General features: G+C 45.6%; 1 protein-coding gene across 2 annotated transcripts in view; it reads left to right on the forward strand.

Moving 5' to 3' along the window:
- Positions 1–4,406: 4,406 nt before the first annotated feature.
- PRRX1 (paired related homeobox 1) overlaps positions 4,407–27,070 on the forward strand; it is a 72,774-nt gene continuing 50,110 nt past the window's right edge. The window contains exon 1 of one of the 2 annotated variants that reach the window (XM_026003313.2): positions 4,407–5,824. In XM_026003313.2, the coding sequence (XP_025859098.1) occupies positions 5,584–5,824 (241 nt within the window). In that variant the 5' untranslated portion in view covers positions 4,407–5,583. The remainder of the gene's footprint in view (positions 5,825–27,070) is intronic. The other variant, XM_026003315.2, reaches the window with a different exon arrangement.

The raw sequence follows: 27,070 nt of genomic DNA on the forward strand, positions 1-27,070 counted from the left end.
AAAATAACTCAATAGGGCTATTGGATGGAGGTGGGGGTCAATGGAGAACATTCACCCATGCATGGGAGGAATGTTCCTAAAATGCCACTTATGATTACAAGAACTGGAATTGGAAGAGCAAAGGAGGGTTTTTTCAGGTCTGGCATAGAGTCTCCTCAAAAACATTAAAATGTGGCAACCCTACAGAAACTATCTTGCATTCCTCTCTCTTTTCCCCTGTTTCATCATTAGTGAATATATATTAGATTGTCAACCATGAGCAGAAAAGCATTTCTACCCCCAACGCATATTATTTGCCTGAGGGTGGTATTGTCTTGTTTATGTGTCATGGAACCTGTGACCTGTCACATGTGATTATCATGTCAGCTTATTAACATGTCAGGGAGTACAACTCCTGGTTTCCACCTCAGAGGGGAAGCTGCTTAGGGTGGGGGACATTCTGCTAGCCAGATGAGGCAGAGTTTTGCCAGCTTCCAGTGCCAGGGAAACCCTGGACAGTAATCAATACCAAACCTAACTATGAATAGGACCACCCAAGGGCACATGGCTGGAAACCAAACCTCCTTCCTACCTTGGTCTGATCTCTTGGCAAGTTTCTTTTCGAGTCCCAGCTTTGCTCCCACTTACTCCTGGAGGAATCCAAAAACAGGAGTTATTTTTAAAAAGGGTAGGGCAGAAAGAAGGGTTGGAAAGGCACTCTCAGATGCTGGAAGGATCATGAGGAAGAGAGTTCTGGTTGTGTTACATCACCCAGAGCTTCAGATTTTTAATAAATATTGATTGATGGATGGAAGTCAAAGTGAAAGCCAAGGAAAGATCTACACATGTTCAGAGATTTTGAGTTAGAAATGCTCTCCTTCCAACTCTTCCCAAAAGGAAATCACATGGGGAAAGCAAAGTAGTGATTAAGGAACTAAACAGGCCACAGCGTTCTCTGGGGCCTTCTAAGTTCCCAGGCCAGGCCTGCTGCCTGCTTGCGGAGATGAGCATATGCTCCCAGCCACAGCTTCCCTTCTCTTGACATCTTTCTGCCAGATGGTCCCTCTTGAATTCTAGAGGTGCTTGGCCCTCTTGGTTCCTGCAACCTGAGCCGAGAGAACTTTGATCCCCTCCCCTCCACCCTTCTAGCGACAGAGACCTGGCGCCCCGGACAGCAAGGAGAGGCCAGGCCTTGAAGACGTAGGGTGCTCTGAGAAGGCCTCTCCCGCCCGCCTCTGTGTGCCCCAAGTAGGGCACCGTGCTGGCTCAGAGGGTCCCAGAGAGCCTTTTTCCGCCTGGCCAGCTGGCAGCAAGAAACTATCCTTTTCACCATTTACTGGATGAACCCCGCTCTCCAATCGGTCTTGAGTCTCCCTGTAGGGTTATCCTGATGGCTTTTAATTACAATCCAGCAAATCCAGAATCTCAGAAAATTACAAATGTTGTGTAAACATAATCAAGTGTGGATCCAATCCACTACTAATTGTTAATAGAGGGAAGAAAAAAAGGATAAGAAAAAAATCTAAAAAGGTCTAAGCAAGAAAAAAAAACCCTGCAGGGCCTATGTCTTTGGGATTTGCTTGAGGACCCTCCCAGCGCGTTCCTCCAGTCCACCCCGCCGCCCCCACGCCCACCCCCACCCCCATGCGGTGCTTTGGGGCTGAGGCTGGGGGTGCTCTGGGCCTTGGCCGCAGCAGCGGAGGCTTACGGGACGCCTTGCGGAGTGAAGGACCCGGCGAGCCTCTGGCTCTCCCGCAGCCTCCGTAGGATTCCAGAAAAAGCGCTCCGGGTCCGCAGAAGGGGGCCCTGCCGCCTGCCTCAAGATTGTCCCACCAGGGGCTTCTCTCTTTCCCTGGACACTCTGTTAGCCGACCCTAAGTTCCAGCTGCTGGGCTTGCAAGGCATCTGCCCGCCTCTCCCTCCCCAAGGTCCTCAACAGCCACCCCAACTGCTGGAGCAGGACTCCCAGGCTCGGGCCTCTGGAGCAGCCGCGGGAGCTGCGCTGCCAGGGGCTGAACTAGCCCCACACAGTTGGCGGCATCTGAGCTCTCGGTCCCGGAGATAGTTTGGGGAAGCGTGCGTAGAAAATTTTATATAATATATATACACACATAAACATATTTGGTCGACAAATGTTAAGCAAATGTGTCTGATGTTTTTGCTGAAACCGTTAGCATCCTAGTTGGTATTGGTAGGATTGGTCGATATTATTACACGAATGACAAGTGGGTGATGTTAAGGGAGTGCCTGATTCCTCCCGAGAACACGGCGGAATAGAAGTGGAGACGTCCGACTATGTTTCCAAGGGCCCATCTCTGATCTCTCTTCCCTGTCGCTCCCTCTGGGTCACTAACCAGACTGTCGGCACATCAGGGGCAAGGCAGCTTTCTCTCCCAAGGACGATCTTCCTCCACTGACGGAGATCGCTGGGTCTCCATGCCCCCGGGCGTGTCAGACCCCGGCCTCTTACCCACCAGACCTTTGTCACAAAGGGCAGTTCGGTCAGTGTCGAGAAGAAACGTTAAATTCAACTGTAGATGGGGATGGAGAAGGAGAGGCCAGGGCCTGTTCCAGGTCTGAGCGGCTCCGGGAGGCTGGAGGCGGCTGACCGGGGCTGCGGGGACAAACCCAGCAGTGCCTCGCTGGGTGAGCAGGGACGGGAGGGCCCCGCGGCCCTCTCACCCAGGCTCATCCAGCAGGACGTCTGGGGGAAGACCTCTCTGTCAGTCGCGTCCATTCGAGCGAGCTGGTGGCACTGCCACGTGTGGCACCCAGCGGAGGCTGGCGGAGGCTGCGGCGTCGGCAATCCCCGCGGAAGGCATCCGCCCTGGCGCTCGCACGCGGTGCGGGCCCACCCGGGTGCGCGGCCGCCTCCCACCAGCGTCCCGCTAGCCCTGCAGCGCGGCTTGCACCGGCCCAGACGCGGACAGATGTTAGCTGCTTAGAGCCCCGACCGCTGCGGAGACGGAGCTACGGGCGCGGCGCACCGCGCGGCGCTGGCGGGGCTTTGGGCTCCCGGTCAGGGGTGCGAGAGGACGGGAGGGGGGCTGCGGGGGGTGGGGGGTGGAGGGCGAGGGGATGGAAATAGGAAGGGGGGAGTGGGTGGACTAATGATGAAAAAGTCTCCTCCATCCCGGCTCCTTAATTAAATGCATGGAAAGAACCGAGGCGAGCACATCTGGTTTCAATCTGCAGCCCTTTGATGGCATCAAATGTTCTTTTCCCAGATCAGGGCTGGGAGTTCTGGGCTAACTATGGCCGTTTGGAGCCCAGAAACCATTTACACACATTCGGACCCTTCTTTCTCTCCAGTCGAGCCTCTCGGCTACAGGACGGAAAAAAAAAAAAAAAAAAGAAAAAAAAAGAAAAAAAAAGTCTAGTAATCAAGCCAGTGGGAAAGTATGTATATGTGTGTGTGTATTTATGTTTGGAGACCATAAAATGCCACAAATAAGCACTTAATATTTTACTTACTCGTCATATAGTAACTCATTTCTAATGAGACTATTAAAGCTGTTACCAAATTCCAACAGGTCATGAAAAAATCCCTCAGCACCTCTCTGTTCCTTGTCAAGTTAGGGCTCAGCAGACGGATGGCAGAGCATTATCCGTAGACTTAGGGGTTCCTCTATTCCTTCCTGTCTTTCCTCCTACGCGCCCTCCCCCTCCCGCCCAGGCACCCGGGTAGGACCCTGAACTGCGCAGGACCCTAGCCCGGCCACTCGCCCCAGGAATGCCCCTGCCTCCTGCGCATCTGGGCAACGCGACCCTCTGGCTTAGCGTTGTCGCCTGGGGAAGCGACCTTGGCCGCTCCAAAGAGGTTACGAAATTGGCCAGGGGGGGGGGGGGGGGGAGGAGGGAGCAATTATGCTACACTCCTAGAGTCCTTTCCTCCAGCTAAATAAATATGTAAATTTCCCACTGCCCTGGCCCCGGGATTCCTAGCGGCGCGAGAGACTCGAATCGATTCTGCGCCTTCTAGATCTCCCCTAACCTGCCTTTGGTTCGCGGAAGAAGCGTGGGAGAGCCTCTCATTATTATCGCTCCTGTTATTTTATTACATTATTTAATAGGCTGTCTCTACGGAGCCAAATGTAGCCTTAATTTGCTTGCTCTCTCCTTCGTTCTCTCTCAGACACTCCCCCACCCCCACCCCCCAAAACTGTTAGAACTGCAGGAAACGCTTGGGAGAAGAAAAAAAAAAAAAAAAAGCCGAAAGAGAAGAAAATTTGATTGAGATAGTTGTGGATTTTTTCCAACAAGTTTCCCCACAGCTGTTACCAAAACATGCAAATGAGATTTTCCAACAGGATCTTAAACAAATCTGGAGGAGTTAATGCCCAAGCAAAATAATCGCCCGTTTGAAGTGACTGTGGGTTTCAGTTTGTCTTTTCTCCCCGTGATACTATTGCAGGGGAATGATAATTAGACCTTTACTTAAAAAATCCAAAGGGGCTCTCTCCCTTTCTCTTCCCTCCCTTTTTGCTCCCTCCTCCCTCACTCGCTCCCTCCCTCTCTCTTTCTCTTTGGCTCAGATGTTGGCAAAGGGGGTTTTCTTAATCAGACTGTTTTTTGGTCCGAGGGAAAGGAGGAAGAAGGAGATTGTGATGGAGAAAGGGGGTCTGTAAAACGTCAGGCACCGCACAAAGGCTTTGCCACGTAATTACAGGCTCCTATTAAGTCGAGATCTGCCCTCCCAGGGGTCTCCAATTTTCTTGTATTCCCTACAAAGCCTCCTCTGCATGCCAGTTTGTGCCTTTTGAAGTGCCAGAGAGCTTCTTGATCCAACTGAGAAGGAAAAAGGAGCTCAGCAAGAAGAGGGGGAGAGAGAGAAGGGAAAGGGGGGAAACCCACCACCACCCTCTTTCGGACTCTTGAAGCCCTTTTTTTTTTTCTTCTTCTTCTTCTTCTTTTTACGAAAAGTAAAGTGAGAATCCTGCTCTCCAATACATCTGCAAGACATCACCCTCTCCTCCTGAAACTTTAGTCACTCCTGAGAATCCACAGGAGTGCAGAGAGGGGGAACACGTTTTCTTGAAGATGTTTTAAAGCTGGAACAAGCCTTCTTCTGTTGGTGCTTGAACTCTTGCCTGGGAATAACTTTTTTAACCTTGAAAAAAAAAAACACTTTGATTCTTCTCTCCCACCCCTTCTTCTCTCTTCTTCTGTGTGTCTAACTCCCCCGCCCTGCTGGCCTCCCCTTTCCTTTCTCCCCCTTATTATTATTTTTAGTGTGTGCGTGTGGACGCTTTTGGATAGCTGGAAGGAATTTTTTTCTCCTGACTTGAACATAGGGTGACTTTTTAATTTTATTTTTTGGTGTGGATTATCTCCTTGGATCGCGCCGGACTTGGCCTCAGGAAAGCAGCCGAGGCTGTTGGTGTAGAACGCTCTGCTCTGCAGAAGGGGGTCCCCCCCCTTTCCAATTTTTTTGTCCTTCCCCTCCTTCTCTCTCTCTCCTCTCTCTCTCTCCCTCTCTCTCTCCCTCTCTCTCCACTCCCCCCTCTCTCTTCCCCACTCGGCTCCTCTCCCCCCTCGCGCCCACAGCGTTTGGTGTTGATTCGAGCGGGAAGAGGGGGGTGGGTGGGATCGGAGGGGGAGACCATGACCTCCAGCTACGGGCACGTTCTGGAGCGGCAACCGGCGCTGGGCGGCCGCTTGGACAGCCCCGGCAACCTCGACACCCTGCAGGCGAAAAAGAACTTCTCCGTCAGTCACCTGCTAGACCTGGAGGAAGCCGGGGACATGGTGGCGGCGCAGGCGGACGAGAGCGTGGGCGAGGCCGGCCGAAGCCTCCTGGAGTCGCCGGGACTCACCAGCGGCAGCGACACCCCCCAGCAAGACAGTGAGTGAGGGACTCTCCCCGCGGGAGCGTGTGTCCGGGACCGGGGTCCCCCCCAGTCCAGGGGGAGACAGTCGGGGGCGAGGAGAGGTGGTGGCAGCAGCCCGAGGAAGGGCCAGTCACAGACAGGGAGGCTGGATGATGCAAGGAGGGATCTGCCGAGGGGGCACCCGGGCGGGCGCTGCAGGGAGGCCCGGAGGCCCGGAGGCCCGGAGGCCCGGAGGTCGCGGCTGGGGACTGGCCGCCGCGGAACCTCGCTGAAGCCGACCGGGCTGCCCTTCGGTCCCGAGCGAGCACGGCTGCTAGGTCTTGCAGCACGCGGGGCAAGCGGGCTGGCTGGGAAGGGGTCCCGGAGGGGTGCAAAGTCGGGGAGCCTGCCCTGTTGGGGAAGGCAGCGGATTAGATGCCGAGGTGGGCCGGGAGGGCTTCTCCCCGGCCTGGAGCGTGGGTTCGGGGGTAGGCGGGGCGGAGCGGCGGAGGGCGCAGCGCGCAGCCTCGAGACCCGCGCGGCTTGGGCTCGGTACCCGCGTGGCTTCCCAGGGCCGCGCTGCGCTCTGTTCTCTGCTCTTGCCGCCCTTCACCTGCACAAGGCTTTGAGACCCCCTCCCCGCCCCACCCCCCCCGCCCCGGGCAGAATCAAAGGCCCGTGCTTCGGGGAGACTCGGGGGCGAAGCAAAGGGAGTGTCCTTTGGGGTGAAACCCGAGCTCCCGCCCCGCTCGATCCCGCACAGGAGAGATGCGCAGGAGCAGCGCGGGCCCCAAAGCCAGCCGAGCCTGGTGTCACATTCAAGGAGCTCTCCCAATTGGCCCTAACACCTCCAGAAAAGTCCACGCAGTCTCCCTTTGCCGACCTTCCCGATGGCCAATCGCGCCCCCATGGAAATCTGGCCTGGTGTTATTAACCGCGCCTTAAAATGTGACTCCAAGTGTATCTGTCCGTTCTGGAGTCTGGAACAGACCTGTCACCTGAATCACCACAGGTGACACTGGGGCGTCATGTTTCCTCCCTGAGATTTCAGGAGTCTGAACTTGGCTGGAAGTTTTTTAAACGAAGCAAATTCTTTCACATTTCATTATTTCTTGACTTATTTTGTCTCCGAATTTGGAATCTGTGAAAACAAGAGACCCACTGCCATGCCATCATTGAAATAAATAAATAAACCCTGCCAGTATCAGACTCTCAGGAAATAGATAGGCAAAGCAAACAGGACCCAAAACAGCTGGAAGCAAGGCCTGGCAAAGTGGTAGGAGTCCCGCATGCCACAGTGAAGCAGGGGGCAAGGACAGCCCCCCTCTCTTTGGCAGGCCGCCTGCCCCTTGCCCAGCTTCCTTAGTCCAAGCCTAGAATCCCCTCAGTGTTTTTTAGCTAAAATCGAACTGGGCTGGATCCCCTCTAGTATTCTCAGAGGCGGAGGGCTATAGGGAATTTAGACTGAACATAATCCGGCCTGGTCTGTCTCTAGAGAGAGGTGGCCAGCTCTGAGGAATGAAGACCCGATGTCCCCAAGTCCTGGGTAACGGGCGGGCAAGTATGCAGAGGCTTCCTTGTTGAAGATATCCGTGCCTGGAGAGGGTGGGAGAGAGGAGGGTTGCTCTTGCTGCACTGTCCCCAGTGTGAGTTAATTGCTTGTGTAGATACTTTGAACTCCAAGAAACTGCACGGTGAAATAATGATTGTTTTTCAACGTTCAACCAGGGACAATTTAAATATGCAAAGCAAAGGGAGCATAGTATCCCCAATCTCCAAGTGCCTATCACCCAGCTTCACTGATTCTGCACCTTCTGCTGGTCTTCTTTCGCCACGGTTAATTATTCACCCCAACATTTATCACTATTCGGAGCGGGAGGATGAACTCACAACAGAAAACAGGATCACGTAAAAGATGAGGGTGGGGCAAGAGAGACCAGCCACTGGTGCTTTACCCCTAAAACAAGCAGAGGGAGGTGAAAAGCAGGCCCAGGGCCGGTGGCCTCAGCAAGCCCGGGGCTGTGCTGGCTGTGCCGGGAGGGGGATAGTCCGGGGCTGGAGGGATGCCCACCGTTCCTGCCCTTTGGCTCTGAGGAGATGCCTCTGAGAAGGGAGCTCGGGTTCTTGGTGGGTTTCTAGTGTGAACTAGGAGACTGGGCTTGGAGGCCAGCTGGGAAGCCCCTCGAAGCTGAGGCGGAGGTGGTCTGCGGTGGTGGGGAAGCTGTCCAGGTTGGCTCCTGTGAGACCCAGGCCTGGCGTGGCCAAGATCGCGCTGGGCACCCCGCCTGGGGTCTGCCGAGGACATAAAAAGGGCAGCATCGATGTTGGGAACTGTGCATCCTGAGGGAAGGGGGTGAAACCTCCAGGAACCTGCCACTATATTCTTGAGGACACACACCTCCGAGTTTCCAGGAGCAAGGAGGCCTAATGGGGAGTGGGCCCCGGAAGGAAATTGAGGTTAGGATGCCAGCCAGGAAATGGATGCTTAAGGAAGGATGGTCCACAGACAGTTCAGAGGGAGGTAGCAGAAATGCAGACCCAGGTGATGGGGACAAAGTGACTGACACTGGGGTTTCTGAAAGTAGCAGAGAAACAGGATAAGGCCTTGCTTTCTTGAGATGGCTGGGCCTATTCTTCTAACAAATAGTTGTTGCTTTTAGAAGCAAAGTTTCCTCAACCCCCTCACCCATCTCTGAGATGAGAATAGGAAGGTCTGGTAAGTGGGGCGATACTGTCTAGGAGGACCCGTGTCCTTAGTCCTCCCTCGGGTCCCCCATCAGGAGTTGCCGAGGACGCTGTTGTGAACTCATTGAGTCAGGACCGGTGGGCCCTGCTGGGCTTCCAGTGTGCAGTGGATAGTGAGGCTCAGACTGAATCAGGGAAGAGAGGAGTCAAAGCAAGGCTCTGAGCCTAAAAGACAGAAAACCACACTGAGAATCAAGTGCCCTTCGCAGCCTTCGGGGAGTCTACCCCAGAGTGGGAAAGCATAATCTCCTTCAGAGGCATGGAAACATGTAAAAGACAGGGTTTACTCTTCCAGCTCTATAGAAACATGTCCTTCCTAAATTTTCTTTTCAGCTGAAATTAGTAAAACAGGTTCCGTTTACACTAATATTGCAAATTTTCACTTACCACCTGGGCTGACCTTAGCATGGAGGAACTAAGTTGAGTCCAAAGCGAGAGCTTCTCTCTCATCTCCCTCACTCCTCGCCACAATACTATTCCCCCTTGGTTGATGTTCATTGCACTTTCCTCTCTGTAGAATGATTTCTTTTCCCTTTTTCTGATTTTCCCAGCCCAGTAAATGTCTCAGACTTCTGGGTTCAGATGTCTTAAGTGTTTAAAGAAACGGTTCTTTAACAGTTAGGAATCCGGTGGCTAATGGAGGAGTGTGGAGTGCAAAGGGGGGTAGAACTGGGGAAGCCAGGGAGAGGAAAGAGGAACAGGTCATAAAAATAGGCAGACCTACTCTTAGGAGGACGGTGCATCCCGCTGTCATTTCTTAATCCGAACTTCTGCAAACTCTTAAAAAAAAAAAAAAGCGCCTGCCTTCCACGTTCCCAACCTCTAAATTAGTGAAACCAGATTGTCCTAATAAGACCTTTTGTTGGAAACACATGTAGTCATAAAAAGGTAGACGGAAAGTCAATTAGACACGCGTGCACACACGCACACACTCCGAAGCCGGTGGTAAGTGTGCGCTTGGCGCAGCTGGGCCCCGGGCCTCGGCGGGATGCAAATGCAGAACAGCGGCGCGGGAAATCGATTTGTCACAAAGGGAGAGGTGTAAACGCGGCGGGATAGAAACGCCTGCCCAATCCTCCTGCCACACTCCCCCAGCCCAGCTCCACCAAATCCCCCACCTCCCCCAACCCCCCTACCCCCCACCAGTGGTAAGCCCAGGGGGAGCGGGAGCATTCTCTAGGGTGCTCCCTAGTTGGAACATGCCTCAGAATATAAATTTCCCTGGAGTTTCAGCATTTGTAACATCTAGGGCTCCAGAAACTTTTGCCGCCACCACCCTGGGGGCCCTGGAGCCGGTACTCTGAATTTGGGCCTCAATTATCTTGATTCAAAGGGGAGCCAATGAAATATATCATTTTAAGGGTAGCCTGGAAATTTTTTCTCTTTATAGGAGGCAGTGAAATCCAGGATCAAGGTAGGTCACTGAGTCCCCACGGTCGCAAGTCAAGTTCAGAGAAGAGGTGGTAAATCTTGTTTATCCTACAAGCAGGAGCAGGGCACTGGATGGCCTCCTCTTAATATTTTGGAAAAACTGACAGTCTGGTAACTCCCCGCACCGCCTGAGAGAGAAGGGCAGCTTGGAGTGTGAAGGTCAGGGATCTGGGCCTGTATAGTCCGAGGCCCCAGGCATCCAATCCTCGCTGGGGCTCCAGATCCCCCAACTCCGTAAGACGGTGAGCCCCTGCCTCCACCGTTCATTTCCCTGATGGAGCTCTTTCCAAGATTCTGGTAGCTCTGCCGCACCTTGGGTGTCATGCAGCCGTGCATTTTGGCACAGTGACTTTGGCGGTCCCCCCACATGCTTAGGTCAGAACGCAGGAGCGCCAAGCGGGCAGCCGTGGATCACCCGGGGCGCTGCACTTCCTTCATCTTCCCAGGGGCGTCATTTTAGATTTTACAGCAGGAGTGAATAAGTCATCTCCAAACCAACAAGATGTCATCCACACCCCTCCCCTGCGAAAAAACCCCAGCGACTTCAGAACCAAGGATACCTTCCTACCCCACTGGCTCTGATCCACTCTGATCGGAGTTTTGAACCCCGCTTCCATCCAGCAGCCACCTCCGAGACCCTTTTTCACTTTTAAATGGTATCTGTGGATTTTCAATTAGAGGTCCATTTGATTTTTTTTTTGGAAGATGTGTTTCTTTTACAATTCCTCTCCTATAATACCCTGTTTGCCTGCTCCCTCCTTCAGCACCCACGCAGGCCACTGGCTCAAGGGGAACTCTGCTCCTCCACAGGGGCGCCCAGAGGACTCCAGTACAGGGATGTTGCAAGTTTGTGCGCGCCTGTGTGTGCGGGCGATTCCTGCGTGCCTCCTATTCCTGGTGGTGCCAGCTTTCAATAGTTCTGAGAATAGGTATTTGCTTTTTATTCTTTGAGAGATGGAGTTAGTAGAAGCCAAAGGAAGTTTTCTTTTCTTTTCTTTTTTTTAATGGGGAGAGGGGAAGTAGTATTTATAGAGAAGGAGATAAGGCTTGCATTTTGCTTTTCTTTCTTTCTTTCTTTCTTTTTTTTTTTTTTTTTTTTTTTTTTTTTTGCAGAAGGTGGAAGAGTTTTGTGGGGAAGAACTTCACCCCGAAGAGAGAGTAAACTTGGGGGCTCAGCAACCTCTATTTAAGTCAATTTGTAAGGTCAATCAAGAGGATGCTTTGAGTATTTCTCTGAGCTACAGATCAGACATTTACAGGAAATACGTGGATAAGAGGCTAACTTCCTGTGTCCACTTCGTGTCCAAACATTTACAGAACTACCTGTAAGTCCACCCCATTGTAATCTGATTAGGTGCTCTGCATGGACTTCTGTTTTAATTTGATGCAGGGCCCAGTACCACCCCACCCCCATAGGTTGGTGTCCTTTAACTCCCTTTGCAACAATACAAAGAGGATATGTGTGTCAACAGCATTAATATTCATCCACAAGAATTTTGATTCTTATAAATTCAAATAGTTTGATGAACAGGCTAACAACACTCAGTTAAAATTAATTTCAAACAGTAATAACAATATTGACAAACTGCCACCACCTCTTTTTCTCTAAGTGCTGTTTTTTTTTTTTAATTAAATCAATAAATGCGGAGATACATAGTCAAGAATTCTGAGGAGAGACAGTCATTGGTGTTTGGGGTCAGAGCGTTTGTTTTCTACCTGGAGAAGTTTTTGAGTAAGATGTCTTCACCTTGGTCCGAATATTAGTAGATTCTTGGTGTGGTATTTTGTATAATTTAGTGAGGCAGCCTTAAGGAAGTAGTTGTACAGAAAATTATGAACTATGGATTTTAGGTTTCGACTGAAAAAAAAATCACATTTCACTTGTCCTGGAACCACTTTTCTTGAAAGAATATCTGTGAAGCTGAGTACAGGGGTAGTAGTCAATTTAAGGGCTGGATGGGGACGAAAGGCACAAACAGCGGTTGGTGGAGAAAATTTTATGAAAGAAAATAAAGAAAAGTCGTCAGAACAAATCAATCGCACACACAAGTGACGTCTCAGAAGAGTCTAAGGACAATCAGAATCTTAAGGATTCTGCTGCTCCTGCAGTTCTCAAATATAGGAACAAAGTCATGACCAGAATTCAGTCCTCGGGTAATGGATGTGCCAGTCCCTTTGCTGCCCCAGTAATGACAGAGCTCTAATTCCCAAGCACTTTGAGGCTTATTTTTGCCATTATAAATGAGGAATGAATTTGAAAAATGTGTATTAATTCGGATCCCCAAGATTCGAGTTATTAGAGAGAACAAGGACAGGTCCTCTGGTTCCTATTTTGTCTGCTTGGAGCTTTTTGCAAGCGATTGGAAGTTTTCTTAACGGGCGGGCGGGCGGGAGAGAAGAGACTACCGAAACTTCTATGCAGAAATGGAGATCTCACCCGGCCTGGGGAGCTGGCTTTGTGGAATCTCACCACTTTGGGGGGATAGAGGAGGGAGGGAGGAGATGGAGCAAGGGGGTGTTAATACAGAAGTTGAGTGAAAAATACAACGTTAACTTTTAAAACAGAGCTCGACAGTATCTTAGATTTTAGCGTCCTCCATCCCGGCTGGAGCAGAGATGCAAACAGCCCCACCGCACCTCGGCTCCCGCGCTCGCAGGTCCCAGGCCCGTGAGGCGCAGCTCTTCGCGGGGTGCAATGTACCCTCCAGCCTTGCCTTCTCCTGCCGAAAGGGGGCGCGTTCTTTCTAAGCCGGGGCGGGACCTGCTCTGCCTTCAGAAAATCTTGGACTCAGCAGGAGAGGGACACGCTGGAAGACCCTTCTACACAAGTAGCAAAAGATAGGACATGTCAATGTCATGAAGACACCCCAGGGACTGCAGAAATATATGCTATAGACGTGCATTTTTGCAGAAACACGGAGAGCTGGTACACGTCCCGCCCTTCTTGCCTTTGAAATGAAGGTGGTCAGGATTCCAAGGTGAGCAGGAGGGGAGAGGGGCTCTCTCCCAGGGCTCCCAAGTGGAACTAGATGACCCTGGGTCGCTGGCGTGTTAGGGAGCTGCTGCAAAGCTGCCACAGACCCCCCCACTCTCCCAGTCTTCACAGAGGGCAGGCACTGACCGTCCAAGAGTTAGGCCCCGGGGCTAGGGGAACCCCCTCTTTCCCTCAAAGCAGGACAATAACTGCCCCAAGTCTTGTGTGTGTCCCCAGATCTAACTTCTGGGTTCCACTCGTCTCCTGCTTTTTGGGCAAGAGTTTCAAGTGATTTACATGAGGAAGATTTATATGAGGCAGATTCTTAACCCCCTTCTGTAAATCTTAGGATTTTCTGCTTCTCTCCCTACCCACACCCTGAATTTCGAGGTCCACAAGGCAAGGCAACAGTGGGAGCAACAAACTGGCAGAATGAATACTCTGTCTTCTCAGTAGAAATGGTGGTTAATACACACCTTCCAAGATAATCTGAGCTCGGGGTGTTCATGAGAAACAGAAGTGCCAGGCCTGCGCTGCAAGGGAAATTGCATTCCCACAAACGTTTGTCTGAGTGTAAGAACATTCACCCCATTCACTTAATTTCTCATCATCAGTCATGTCATTATATTTTAAAGGACCTCACAGTGCTGGAAGGTGGTGTAGTTATAAATAAGCATAAAAACAGATGGGCACTCTCCCAGTACTCTAAATATATATGGGGAGGCCAAATCTTTTCAAAGAGGATTCAGATATACAACATAAAGGCCAAGGGGCCCAACTCAATCAAAATTGGAGCCAGGATATGCTAAGTTTAATCAGCTTGACTCAGGGGCAAAGTGAAAGGCCTAGCCAGCACTTCAGTTATATATAGACAACCCCATTTTCTCAAGTTTCCATTGTATGTATCCACATACGTCCATGCTAGTGTGCAAGGGGCTTGGAGGAATTGGCCTGGGCCTGGTGGGTGGTCAGGGAATCAGTGTCCAGCCTCCTGCTCTTGTCAGCCTTGCTTGTCTTCTTTGCCCCAACTGGCTGTCCAAGATATGTGTCTACAGAGAAAACTGGTACTTAGATGCCACGGAAGCCTCCTAAATGCTATTTTCTAGAATCTAGAAAAGGAGAAAGCTGTTGAGCTCAATGGTGTATAGCATAACCAACCATTTTCATGTAGTTTTTTCCTCTCTGATAATTCATTTTAGCCCACTCCTTGGGAGTAGAGGTTTTGGGGAACTGGTAACTGTTCTATTTCTCTTTCAGGTAACTCATAAATACCTATAAGTTGAAAGTTCCAGTGGAAGTAGACATTGGATCTAATTCTTTATACCTGGGCATTGACGTGTTGTCATTAATCCAGCCTGGGAGGTGATGCTCCATAATTGTGTACATTGTGACTTCATTTTCCACCAGGGCAACTTCCCTAAGCACCCGTCTGGATCACGGTAGTCCAGTACCACTGGGATAGCTGCTAGCCTGTTGCCTGGGCTCAGTGAATGCTTACGTGATAGAACGACCTCCCCATCTTTAGTGGATCCCCTTTCTAATCCAACTAGGCTCTCTCTCCACTCCCCTTCCTACTTTTTACCGTTTGCCTAGGAGATGTCCTCCAGGCTCACCATTTCAGCAACCATCTGCCTAGTGAAGACTCCCAGGTTACAGCTTCAAGGCCCCCCCTTGGTACTGCAAGTCCATATATGCAGCGACCTATTCAGCATTCCCATGTGAACGTCACAGTTAAATGCTTCAAACTCAGAAATAGTGAAACAGGGTACTAATGAGCTCTCTTTCCCCAATCTGATCCTCTTACAGCTTTTCCTGTTTTTCTACCACAACATGGGGATGCAAAACTCAGAAATTTCAGACTCACCCGGACTCCTTCCTTTCCTCCTCTGTCCAGTCCACATTCAAATCTCAACAAGTTTACCTTCTACAATCACCTGAATCCATCTTCCCTTAAAAATCTATGATATCTCACCTGCAGTGCTATACCAGCCTCCTAACTAACTGGGTCTCCCTGAATCCACACTTGTCTTCGTATCTGTAGGTGGTGCACAGGGGGATATAATAGATCCTAAAGAAATTTTTGCTGAATGAATAAAAAGCATGCTAGTGCATTCTTTGACAAACACATTTTTTTTAAAGATTTTTTTTTTTAACTTACTTACTCATGAGAGATACAGAGAGAGAGGCAGAGACACAGGCAGAGGGAGAAGCAGGCTCCATGCAGGGACCCTGACTTGGGACTTGATCCCGGGTCTCCAGGATCACACCCTGGGCTGCAGGTGGCACTAAACCGCTGCACCACCTGGGCTGCCTGACAAACACATTTTTAAAAACATCATGGCTCTCTCCATTAGAACTCACAATGGCTTTTTATTCTTTTTAAAAATTTTTTAATTTAAATTCAGTTAATATATACAGTATTATTAGTTTTGGAGGTAGAATTTAATGATTCCTAAGTTGCAATTCCCAGTGCTCATTATTTCAAGTGCCCTCCTTAATGCCCATCACCCAGTTACCCTGTCCCCCACCCACCTCCCCTCCAGCAATCCTCAGTTTGTTCCATTAAGAGTCTTTTATGATTTGCCTCTCTCTCTCTCTCTGTTTTTGTCTTATTTTATTATACATCAGGACCAAATTATTTGTCCTGTTTGGCTGGTTTTGTTTTTGTTTTTGTTTTTGTTCTTTTTTTAACCACCTTTTATAGTCCATATTTCCATTCATGTCCCAGCAACCTGCCCATTCACACACAAATCAGAACTGTTCTCCTACGTTTCCCTAGCATGCTAGTTAGGCATTTCCCCATGTCCTCTAGTCTTCTTTTCTGACTTCTGATAGGAAATGTCCTTGCTCTGTAACTCTTTTTGCAAACCCACTTATGCTACCTTTCATGGTTCTGCTCCTATCTCACCTCCTTATGACACCTTTCTTGACAGCTTCATTTTAGACCAAGCAAACCCCTTTCAATAGATGCTTACAATGAAATAATCAGCACTTTTTACAAGTATTGCTTAATTATTTTTTAAATGTATTATGGTTGTTAATTTACCTTAAAGATTTTCTTAATATTAGACATTTGGTGGGGGGAAGTGAGCAGGGGAAAGGCATATTCCACAGTATATAGTAAAGCTGCAGTAAGCAACTTATATAGAATTTTTTTCTTTTTGCATAGTGTGGTTCTGCTGTTTTTGCAATTTCTAGCTGCGAGTAATTTTTTAAAAAAATAATAGCATAATGCCAAAGTACAATACATGCTTATTTTAAAAAACATATTATTTTACATTAAAAAGTTTAAATGAGAAAGTAAAGTCACCTATATTTCACCACCCTGAACTAGACACAGTTTATGATTTGGTGTTAAAATATTTCCTTTTTATTTATTTTTTACACAGTTTTTTTATATTAACATTCTTCGTTACTGATTTTTAAATCAATGGAGGAATTTTTAATCATATTTTCAAAGATTGCATTTCACCCCAAATTAAGAAAATATGCCAACATGTAACCCATTTGCTTTCATCAGAAAAATGAAACACACACAAACAATAAATAACAGCTCCCCAAGGATTGTGGGAGCTTTGACGTCACAGCCATTTCCCAGAGTTCTCAGGTTCCAGTGGGTCCTACTCCTTCAGAGTAAACAGTTTCTTTTTCTTTTCTGCTTGTTCTAGCTGGTAACCTTCCCTAGACATGAGCACATGTCTCTTTTTGAAATTGGAAAAGCCTGCATAATACTTAAAGGACATTCCAAGACCACAGTTGGAGAACTACCACTGCTCAAAAAATTAGTTTTTACATGGTTGAGCAGGGAAGAGCTCCACAAAACTGTTGGGGAGAAAATGTCTTAAGGGACTGTACGTTTTCTGTTATTACAGATCTCTCAACCTTGACTTTTTGTTTTTTAAGTGTTTTTTCTTTCTTTATAAAAAATGCTTTAAAACTCATACAATGCTTTTGTAAAAAAAGGAGGATGAAAGTGACATGTACTGCTCTGTACCTTGTAGAACAATGATCAGGTATGATAGTGACATATTCCGGGACACAGTAGTATATTTTGATAAGAAAAGCACTTATAAAAAAAAAGTAATACATTTATCTATATGTAAAAATCTATGGTACCACAGCCCTATTTAAAGTGATAATTGCAGAGAAAATATAAATTGTTATTATGAAGTGTATTTAAAAATTATTCCCAGGCAAACTGATGTTAAAATATTTGCCTGGTGAATGTAAATATTTTCTTTAAGGAAAGTATTATCAAATGATGTAAAATCATGTAGAACAAAATTTTTGACTTATGAATTAGATATATCTAAATAACTAATCTTCCTCTCCTGGGAAAGGGGGAATAGAGAGAGTAATCATAATTTTCAAGGATTAAAAAACCACACTTGCCCAATAAAAGTTTCTGCAGTTCCCCACATTGTCGATTTCTGAGGGAAGAAAGAAGAACCACCCAGAGAGCTCTTTGCCTATAACCAGATGTGCTGTTCAGCAGCTCTACTCAAGTTTGAGGGAAGACCACAGGATGAATCCTCAACACATTTAAGAAATAAAACGTAATTTAGTTCATTAATCATGAAACTGAAATCTGCAGTTTTGCTACACATATTTCAAAGGCTGAATCCCTTCTGACAAGAGAAACAGAACATAATATCACTGCACACTTGACTGTTAGGAATCTGTTCTTAGCTGCCCTCAGGGAAGAAGAGATTTTTCGGAGTGTGATCATTTTGACTCAGAATATATGAAACACTGTTTAAATTTATGCCCTTTTACCCCTCTTTACCCCAACATTCTCCTTCCTCAGGTGGTAAGGATATCTTTTTTTCTGCCCTGTGTTGGATTTTTTTTTTTTTTTTTTTTTTTTTTTGGTTTGGAAAATCAGAGCTACCTTGAACAGCCAGGAAATTCCAGCTGTATCTGGGTAGGCCTTAAAGTCAATCATTTTGACTGAATTACTATATATATACTCAAACTCCTGGTGGATTTAACTCTTTCCCCTGATTACTTATATAAATTAATGTCTTATTTGTCTTAAAGAATTAATAATATGAATAATAAAGTGACATAAAATATGAAACTGCTTCACAAACTGTAAGAACATATACCAGTGCTATTATAGTTTATAAAACCAGTTCTAGGAAATAGGTGGGGATAGCATAAATATTTTCATCTTACAGAGAAGAAAACAGGCTTAGAGATTTTTAGGGAGCTACTGTTAAGTGACTTGAATATTTCTCTCCTGATTCCATTTTATTTATCTATTTTTCATTCTATCCCATCATCTTTGATGTTAACCAAATTCTTATGAGTACATGATAGTCTAATGAGACAATGCTGAATTAAGAATAGGGAGACCAGCATGCCACTTCACAACACATTACCATGCTGCCCAAATCTTTTTTATTTCCTTTGGCTCTTTGTCTTTGTTGTAAAGTGGACATGTACCTGCTGTACCTGTCTTCCTTGTGGGAACACAGCAGGACAAAAAAGATACTGCCTTATTTAAAATACTTAAGGAATTTTGGGCAAAATTTATTATTATTCCATAGGAATCAAGTGGAAACTTTTCTAAATTATGTTATCAAGCAAAAATTTAAAGCTAAGAATGTGTTTCAATAAATTTATGCCAGCCTGCAAAAAGCAAAAGTCTTTAATTTAGATTTAAGAGTATCAGGGGTTTCAAAGCATTTGCTTTGTATTTAGACAATTCTATGCTAAGTTATGATTCTACAACTTACTAGTTAACTTTAGATAAATCTCTGGGTCTCCATTTTCTCACCTAAAAAAACTGGCACATTAATATCTTTTGCTTGGAATAAGAGATAATGTGAACAAAGGCTCTAATACCCTACTTGCCCCCATTGAAGACACTCAAATGAAATGTTTGTTCTTTTCCTGCTACCACTTCCATAACATCTCTGACAAATGTCACTTATGCCAGCCTTGGCTATGTATCCAATGTGGTTTCCCAGTCAATGTTGGAGGCCATTTAATGTCACTAAAACTAGGAATATTCCCATACTCCAAAAGTCACGCTCTTACAGCATGTCATGTACCAAGTGACTAAGTAGACAGATGTTTTTGATCTACAGTCAGGAACTGATGCCTTATGATTTTTAGTGACGTGCATAAGTCACCCCATGAGTGCCTGGCAGAGCTGGGAATCTGGCTCAGAAGTTCCTGACTGTGATCATCTCCTTCAGGCCACCCTTCTCCTTGTTAGCATGAACCAGTAATCTGAATCTTCTTAAACTTTGAGATGGCATCAACCTTTCATATTTCCACTTGCTCCATCCATTACTACGGACTGTGCAATGACTGAAGAACACAAATGCCCTTCTTCAATTTAGACACTGAATTTAATGGCGAATAGATGACATATGTTTAGGACATCAGGTGTCAAGATTTCTTATCCCAGACCTCACACAGCCACTAAGTTTCCTGGACACTAACCATGTTGAATTTTCTACGTAGTGTAGTGACTCTGACATAGCACTGCCTTACCGCTCCTCTGAGATTTCTTTGAGGTCTATTTAATTTTTTTATACATGAATAATACTTACCATGCTAACTGTGGTCATACATAAAGTTGCCATTCTTGTGTGAACTTGGGTCTCCTAACCAGTTGAGTAAGATAAACATTCTGTCTCCCAGTTTGATATGTGACCTGCTTTCATATGTATTGCTTTGAAACCTGATAAACCTAGAAGACATACAGACTGCATTTCTATATCATAAAGCATCCGAGACTCTTTATTTTGTTGCCAAGCAATTGACGATTAAATCTCCTTGGCATTCTTTGATAACAGATGAGCATCACCTGTGGTACATGTGGAGAAAATAGGTCACCGTGGGTGAGGCAATTGGACACATTTGTTGCATGATTCTGTGCTGGTCTAAAGAAGCAGTTTACCATGCGCCTTATGCAAAAGAGAATCAAAACATCTCCTAAGCATGCTCAGGGGATGTTGGAGATTAGGAACACAGATCTGTCAGCAACATCAGTTCTGACATATGGAAAAGTGTTTGTGTGTTTGATAAAAATGCTGTGTGTACTTTACAGGATTGTATAATCTCTGGGGGTGTAGATGGCTGGATTACTGTTCTCCTTTAGAGACTACGGAATCCTTCCTCATGTAGGAAAACGTTCCTTTAGTTCTTGTTTACTTACTTTGTTCCTTTCCTTCTTCTACGGGTCTCCCATGTGCAGTTCATTTCTAACAACTGAGGGGAAAGAGATAAAGAGAAATAATGACTCATCTGATTCTTTCTCTACCAGGCTTACAGTCGAATCCTGTATATCTTAAAGTGTGATGCCTCGTTCATCTTCATCAGAATGAACTGAAATATCTTGAAATACAGATTCCAGGACCCCACTTAAACCTAGTGAATCAGAATCTCCCAAACATGTGCATTTTTATTGCACACGATTTTCATATACCGTCGTTTGCAAACATAGATGCAGACCATGTTCTTTTAGAGTGATTGGCATTGAATAATGTATTTTTGTGTGCCATCCACTGTGTCCTTTGTGGTCTGTTGTTGTTAAACTCCCCCCTGATGGGGCACTTGAATGGCTCAGTGGTTGAGCATCTGCCTTTGGCTCACATCTTGATCCTGAGGGTCCTGGGATCAAGTCCACATTAGGCTCCCCACCGTGAGCCTCTTCTCCCTCTGCCTATGTCTCTGCCTCTCTCTTTCTGTGTCTCTCATGAATAAATAAATAAAATGTTAAAAAAAAAAAACCCTCTCCCCCAAATAAGCATTAGTCTGATCTCTGCAACCAGGTGAATACAGTTTTGAAGACAAGGGCAGAGAGGCAGATATTTTATACTTCAGAGCACTGATGATGCTTTTCATATTGTAAATGATTTAATAAGCAGTTACTGAGTATAGAATGTATGGAGCGCTCACTAGGTGCCTGGCACTGTTTTAAGTGCTTTGTATTTTCTTTAAAGGAAAAAGACAATGTAAGACAATTATTGAAGGTCGCAAAAATCCTAACTATGACTAATTTTCAGTGACTGTTAGCTCTTATTCTGGAAGAAAAAACATGTGCCAAAGAGAGGGCAATCTATCACACAGATGCTAATATTTGCAATTTAACTTTAGTTTTAAGTATGTTTTCAGAGGAAGGTATACCACATGTAGAAGTTATAGTTCAGTATTTTGCATTTCTTTTTTTTACTAAGTCCTTCCTTACTGTCTAATGGTTGGTAAAGCACAGTTTTGTTTTGTTTTTTTACTTATGCAATTTTGCCTACTTATTTTCTACATGTTTGAAAAGGCAAAGTTGTTTGGGTTTTTTTGCCAGCATATAGAATTTTATTCAAAACCATTCAATGAGTAGGATGCATCTCAGTGTTTTCTAAACAAAACCCTGACTGAAACATGTTTATAAGGTTCTGCATAACTTCATAAACTCATACTACAGAGGAAAAACATTGTTGGATGTCACATGGTGACACATAGACTATTCATCGTCATGCGGGAAGGCCACCCTCCCCCTCCCCCCCCCCCCCCCCCCCCCCCGCAGGGCCTGCAGAAACTCATGGGGTAGAACGGATAAGGGGTAGATGGATAAGGTCCTGCATTACCAAGTGGAAGCAAAGTTCAGTCTCAACCTTGGGTTGCATTAATTATAGACCAGTGGTTCTCAAACATTAACATGCATCAGAATCACCTAGAGGGTTATAAAAGCACAAGTTGCTGGACTCCACTCCCAGAATTTTAATTCAGGAGCTTTTGGGTGGGGACACCAAGTTTTAATATACTTTTTCAGATACTGGCTGTCAGAAAGTTGTATTTGAAATTTCAACATAACTTTTCCAACTTTGCCATGTTTAAAGACAAATTTATTCCTTTAGTGGGGTACTAAGCTTGGCACATACTCAAGGTATATCTGAAAGATCTCCTTTTATGGTATACTCCAAGGCTTTTGTCCTAAATGGATTTTCTATTAAACATCATGTTTTTTTTTTCCCGTAATGATGTATATGAAATTCATAGATTGTTGTCCAAAGAGTGTGTGTATGGGGTGGGGATAGAAATAGCATCTTAAATGACAGGCTCATTAATGACTCATTAAACATCATTTGGTAAAGCAGGGTTATTGTGACTTTAGAAAGCTCAAAGACAAAGAATAGAAATGGAAGGCCCTTACAGAGATGAGAAGGGCCACAAACTAAGAGGGGAAGGCTTTTCTGGAACCGTATCTGCAGCAGAGACCACTGCTGAGTAACAGGCCTCTAAGCCCATCTGGGATCCTTTGGTGACATGAACTTTGCTCTAGTGGTTTATGACATCACTGGAACCCCCTTGGTGGAATTACAACTTCATAATTCACAGTTAGCTGTTGTTTATTTTATATTTAATCATTTGTGGAGCACACTGGCAGCATACCCAGGGGAACTATGTGGTTATGCTCCTGCAAATCTTGTTGTTGCATAATTAAGTACGTCAGAAGTAATTCACCAAGTGTCATAACATCCCATATTTCAGACTTGCAGATGCTGGCCTTGGTTGTGATTGTCCTGAAAGTTATCCTGGCTGACTTACCTTCTCAATGAGTTTTCCTTTTGGAGGAGCAGTTACCAGAGAGCTGGGTTTCCGGGTGTAAATACAATTTTCTGAGTAGCAGGCATAATGTTTCCATAGAAAGATAATCCCGGATGTGATATTGACTTCTATAATGTAACTGTAAAATGTGGTTTTATTTCTATTATCCCATAAGGATATAAAATGAATCAATTAAATAACAAAGAAGGTTTCTGGGTTACCAAAGGGAATGGGGATTAGTCTCCATATTTCTTTGTGTTTGGCCCCTGCTGCTCAGAAATGACCCTACTTTATCTAGTGCCTTTGGGTCTTTCAATGGGAGAAGGGAGAAAGGGAAGGAAATTAAATTTTCCTCAATCTTACCTAGAGGAAAAAAATTAAGATTTATTGAGCACCCAACATGACCAGGTAATGTGCTGGATGATTTATACTACTTATGTTGTTTAAATTCTCGCAATAATGTTGAGTGGTAGATATTGTCACCCTCAATTTACAAATAGGGCTTTGAAACTCCAAGGAGGCTTAGCGACTTGCCTGAAGCCTCAAAGTTGGTCTTGATGAAACCAGAACTAGTCTTGACCCCTCTGGAACTCTGTATTCCATTATCCTCTCATTTACCTTCCAGTGGCTAGAAAATTGGAAGGAGGTGGTTGAGCTGAATGGCTTTTCTGCCACATTTATTCAGTGGAACACAGAACTCCAGGAACTATAGTCCTGGACTGGGTATTGGGATTGCAAATGGAAAAATGCAAATAATCCATCAAGAAATTATATCTTTGTAAAGAAAATCCCCTCATGGCACTGGATACTTTAGTACCAGTTGAACTGCAAAATTGAGATTAATTACGGGGCTCAGTGAACTTGAATGAAAGAATGAATTGGAAGATAGTACTAAAGAAGAAACTAGGTGAGCCAGAGAGCTTTTCTGAAAGTGAAGAATTAACTTTGATCATGGTTTTGACCTTGAACATGCCACCAAGTCTCTCTGAGAAACTGGAAGAATAGCAATGTATTTTTGACAAGTCTGTTGAAGATTAAATCAGGTATATGCGGATCTTCCTTACCTTACCTCACAGGTGGTACAAAGCTTCTAAATTGTGTCAGTTCTGATACTGGCTTAGAATATTGAGGGGGGAAAAACCCCAAATCTAAAATTTCTGGTTAAATTTCCTCCTTCTATGGGAATGAGTTGTGTTTGGTTGGTTTTTACGTTAAGAATAGGATTTTATTTGTAAGATTCAGACAGTCTGATTTGGTTGTTTGGGGCTGGAAATTCATTTTCCAGATGCGATGTTATAAAGGTTCCCTGGAAGCCTCCAAAAGACTGGTAAATGTATGAGACAGATTGAAATATAGTGACGATGGAGGCAGCCAGTGTGTTGTTTCTGGAAGGAAGTGGCTTAGTGGGATGTCTTGCCCTCTTTATTGGTGTAGGACCAGTGCTGGGCAAAATTTAGAACCAAATGAATTTAATCTCTGGGCAGCCTGGCCACCAGTGTCTGAATTTGGTGCTCCTCCTGTGTGCTTTCATGTCACCCTTCATGGCAGAGGCACATTACATGGCTTCTTCAAGAATGCCACTGAGGTCTTGGTGTCTCTGTGATCCCATTCACCCCTCTTCTTTGGAGTTTCCAGTGAGGGAAATAAACACATAGAGCAATAGATGAATGGGAAATAAGGTGCTGAATTGTCATCATCTGGGCAAACACACAGTAAGCCTTGGGCACTCCAAGGCCCCATCCTCTGGGATTTGCTGATAAAACAAAGTTGGAGGCTTTGTTTAAGTCCATTATGATTGCAAAACAAGCTCCCACTCTACTCTTTCTCTCACTCACTTTCTCATACATCCAGCAAATCTGTATGGAGTACTGGCTGTGCCCCAGTCACTATTCTGGGTGCTGGGGATTCAGCAGTGAAAAACACAACTTGCTCCTTCTCATTAAACTTACTTTTTACAGAGAAAGAGAGGCAATAAACAAGTAAATAAACAAACAGCTACATAAATAATTTAATTATAAATAATGATAAGTCTGATAAAGGAAATTAACCAGGCTTATTTGAGCAGAGATAGGAATGAAAAGGAGGCGCTAATGATGTGGACATCAGAGTAACGGCTATTGGAGTATTTTACCTACCAAGCAAAATCAGGCAGCCGAAGTGAACTAGTGTGAGGGCCACTAGGCAATAACAAACTTGGGAACTCCAAGGAACAGAATGAAGTACAGTGTGGCTGGAAGATAGCAAGTGATGGAAGTTGGTGGATGAGGTCAGAGACTATGAAGGGGTCAGATAATAGGGACTTTGTAGATCATAGTGAGGAGTTGGGCTTACAGCCTAGAATGACGGCAGTGGGTAGCCATGGGAGAGATTTAAACTGGGGATCTGACTTATGTAGTTAAAAGGATGATTTTCTATATTGAGAATATATATAAATTGGAAGAGAAAGGAGATGTGATTAAAAGGTTCTTGCGATGGGCCAGGTGAGGGGTTATGTTATTTTGAATAACGTTATGGGTGAGGCGCTGAGCAGTGGTGGTGGGCACCCAGACTGGGCTTGCTATAGGGGCTAAGTAGGCTGATGAGCCAGCTGGCTTTGTAGATGCCTTGCCTACAAGATTCACCCAGGGCACTTACTTTTCTTAGCCTTGTCTTTTCTGCGTTTCCATACCCAGGTTTTCTCTCAAACTTGCAAGCCTTTCCGTGATGGGCTCCCTGGAAGCAGTTGACAAGGAGAAGGAGTGGTTGGGTGCAGCGGGGTGTGAAATGGGAGCAATTTTTTCTTGAGTTTGTTATTTGAAAAGTTAGAGCCTGTAATTCAGGTACTGTCTATAATTTTCCCAGAAAGGAAGGGTTCTGTTTTAAGTTCTGCAAAAGCAACCTCTTTGTAATTTAGCAAAACATCAGAAGGCAACATTGCTAACAACTACAATTCAGAGATGTGAAGGCTTGTGTAGCTGAAATGCCTCAAGAAGTGATTTGTATTTCCTAGGTCAGAGTTCCTCCCCTTTAGCGTGTCTGCGTTAATGCCGCCAAAGGTCAGAAATCAGTCAGGTCTTTTCTCCAAACAATGGAATAGTAATCACAGTTCCAATGAGCTGCAGTCAGAGCATTTTACCTACCACCAGTCATTCATCTAACACATTTTTATGGTGTTCAACACTGTGCCAAGCACTGAGAATACTAAAGCAACAGAGCCAGTCATCTAATTGGTGAGATGAGTCTAATACTGGCTCTCACATGGCTCACCTCCATGTAATTTTAACCTGTCCAATCCTGAAATCATCAATCTTGCAAACAGCTCCTCCTCTTTTCCCTATTATTCAATAGACCTCAAGCCTGGCTGGAAACGGGGTGGGGGGAACCAGCTCAAAATCTCAACAGCAGTGCCACCCCCTTCTTATCTTTCATTCTGCACGCCTGTTTCTCAGGGCAGACATTTTGTGTCACGGGGCCTGAATGAGATCTTTTCCTGGTCGTTCCTCACAGATGGAACCTTCTCTGACCTAGAGGAGGAATTTCAAACCTGTAAGACCACTAGTTGGAAAACCATCAGGAGAAATTTTGAATAGATCCCTCTTGCTTTTAAAGAAGATTTTGAATCCCAAGTAGTGTAAGCATTCTGCAGCTTGTAGCACCCTGAGAGTTGAGAAATGTCTTCTGGCTTATCTTCCAGAGTGTTCTGTCTGCCAACACTTCTCATGCGGTTTCAAGTAATTTGGCAAATGACAAGTTATAGTCAGCATAAACTTATAATTATGCAATTGATTAAGCAGACCATGCAGGAAAGCTTGGTATTTGAGAAGAAAAACTGGTCTTCATAGAAACTGGACCTTGGTATAAGACAGCAGGCCCCCCGACTTCCACACTAGAACTCAGAGGCAATCAGTTTCTTAATTTCTTCTCACAGGGTATGGAATCAATATTTTTCCTGAGGCTGAAATATTGGCTTTATAATCGGGCTTATTTGAGGTTTTATTAGGCTTATCTCTTCTGAGCTTCCACTAATATCTTCATCAATGTTCTGGAAAAAAATTAAAGCAGAGAAAATCGAGTCAGGATAGACCAGTTTATACCAGATGTGGCCTAAACCAGCAGCCTTGCACACCTCCTGATACCAAGGGACACACAGGATAGTGCGAGGTGAGGAAGGCCTGTGGTCTGGGGAGGCTGGTCAGAGTCAGCTCAGGCGTGGGAAGTGCTGTCAAAGGATGATTCAAGTCTGGATGAGCAGCTGACTAAGAACAACTCAGCAGCCCTCAAAAGCCTGACTCCCCGCCAGGGGGTTTATGAAGGCAATCTGCAAGACACATTTAGAGGGAAGATGATTTGAGAATTACTGTACTTTCACTCAGACTAGGAAGTTTACAGAAATATTTGTTTCAATCAATGAAGAATAAAGAATTTGGAATCAGAAAAATCTAGATTTCAAGTCTGCTTTTATTTCTGCCTACGTGCAACACTCTTGGACTCTATCACCTGTGTATAAAATGTCTGCTTATTTTTATTATCATGGAATGTTGGGGGTATAGAGTGGAAGAAAGAATGCATATGGTCCCGGATCTAAGCAGTA

Source organism: Vulpes vulpes, chromosome 13, assembly GCF_048418805.1.
Source record: "Vulpes vulpes isolate BD-2025 chromosome 13, VulVul3, whole genome shotgun sequence".
NCBI classification, from domain to species: domain Eukaryota; kingdom Metazoa; phylum Chordata; class Mammalia; order Carnivora; family Canidae; genus Vulpes; species Vulpes vulpes.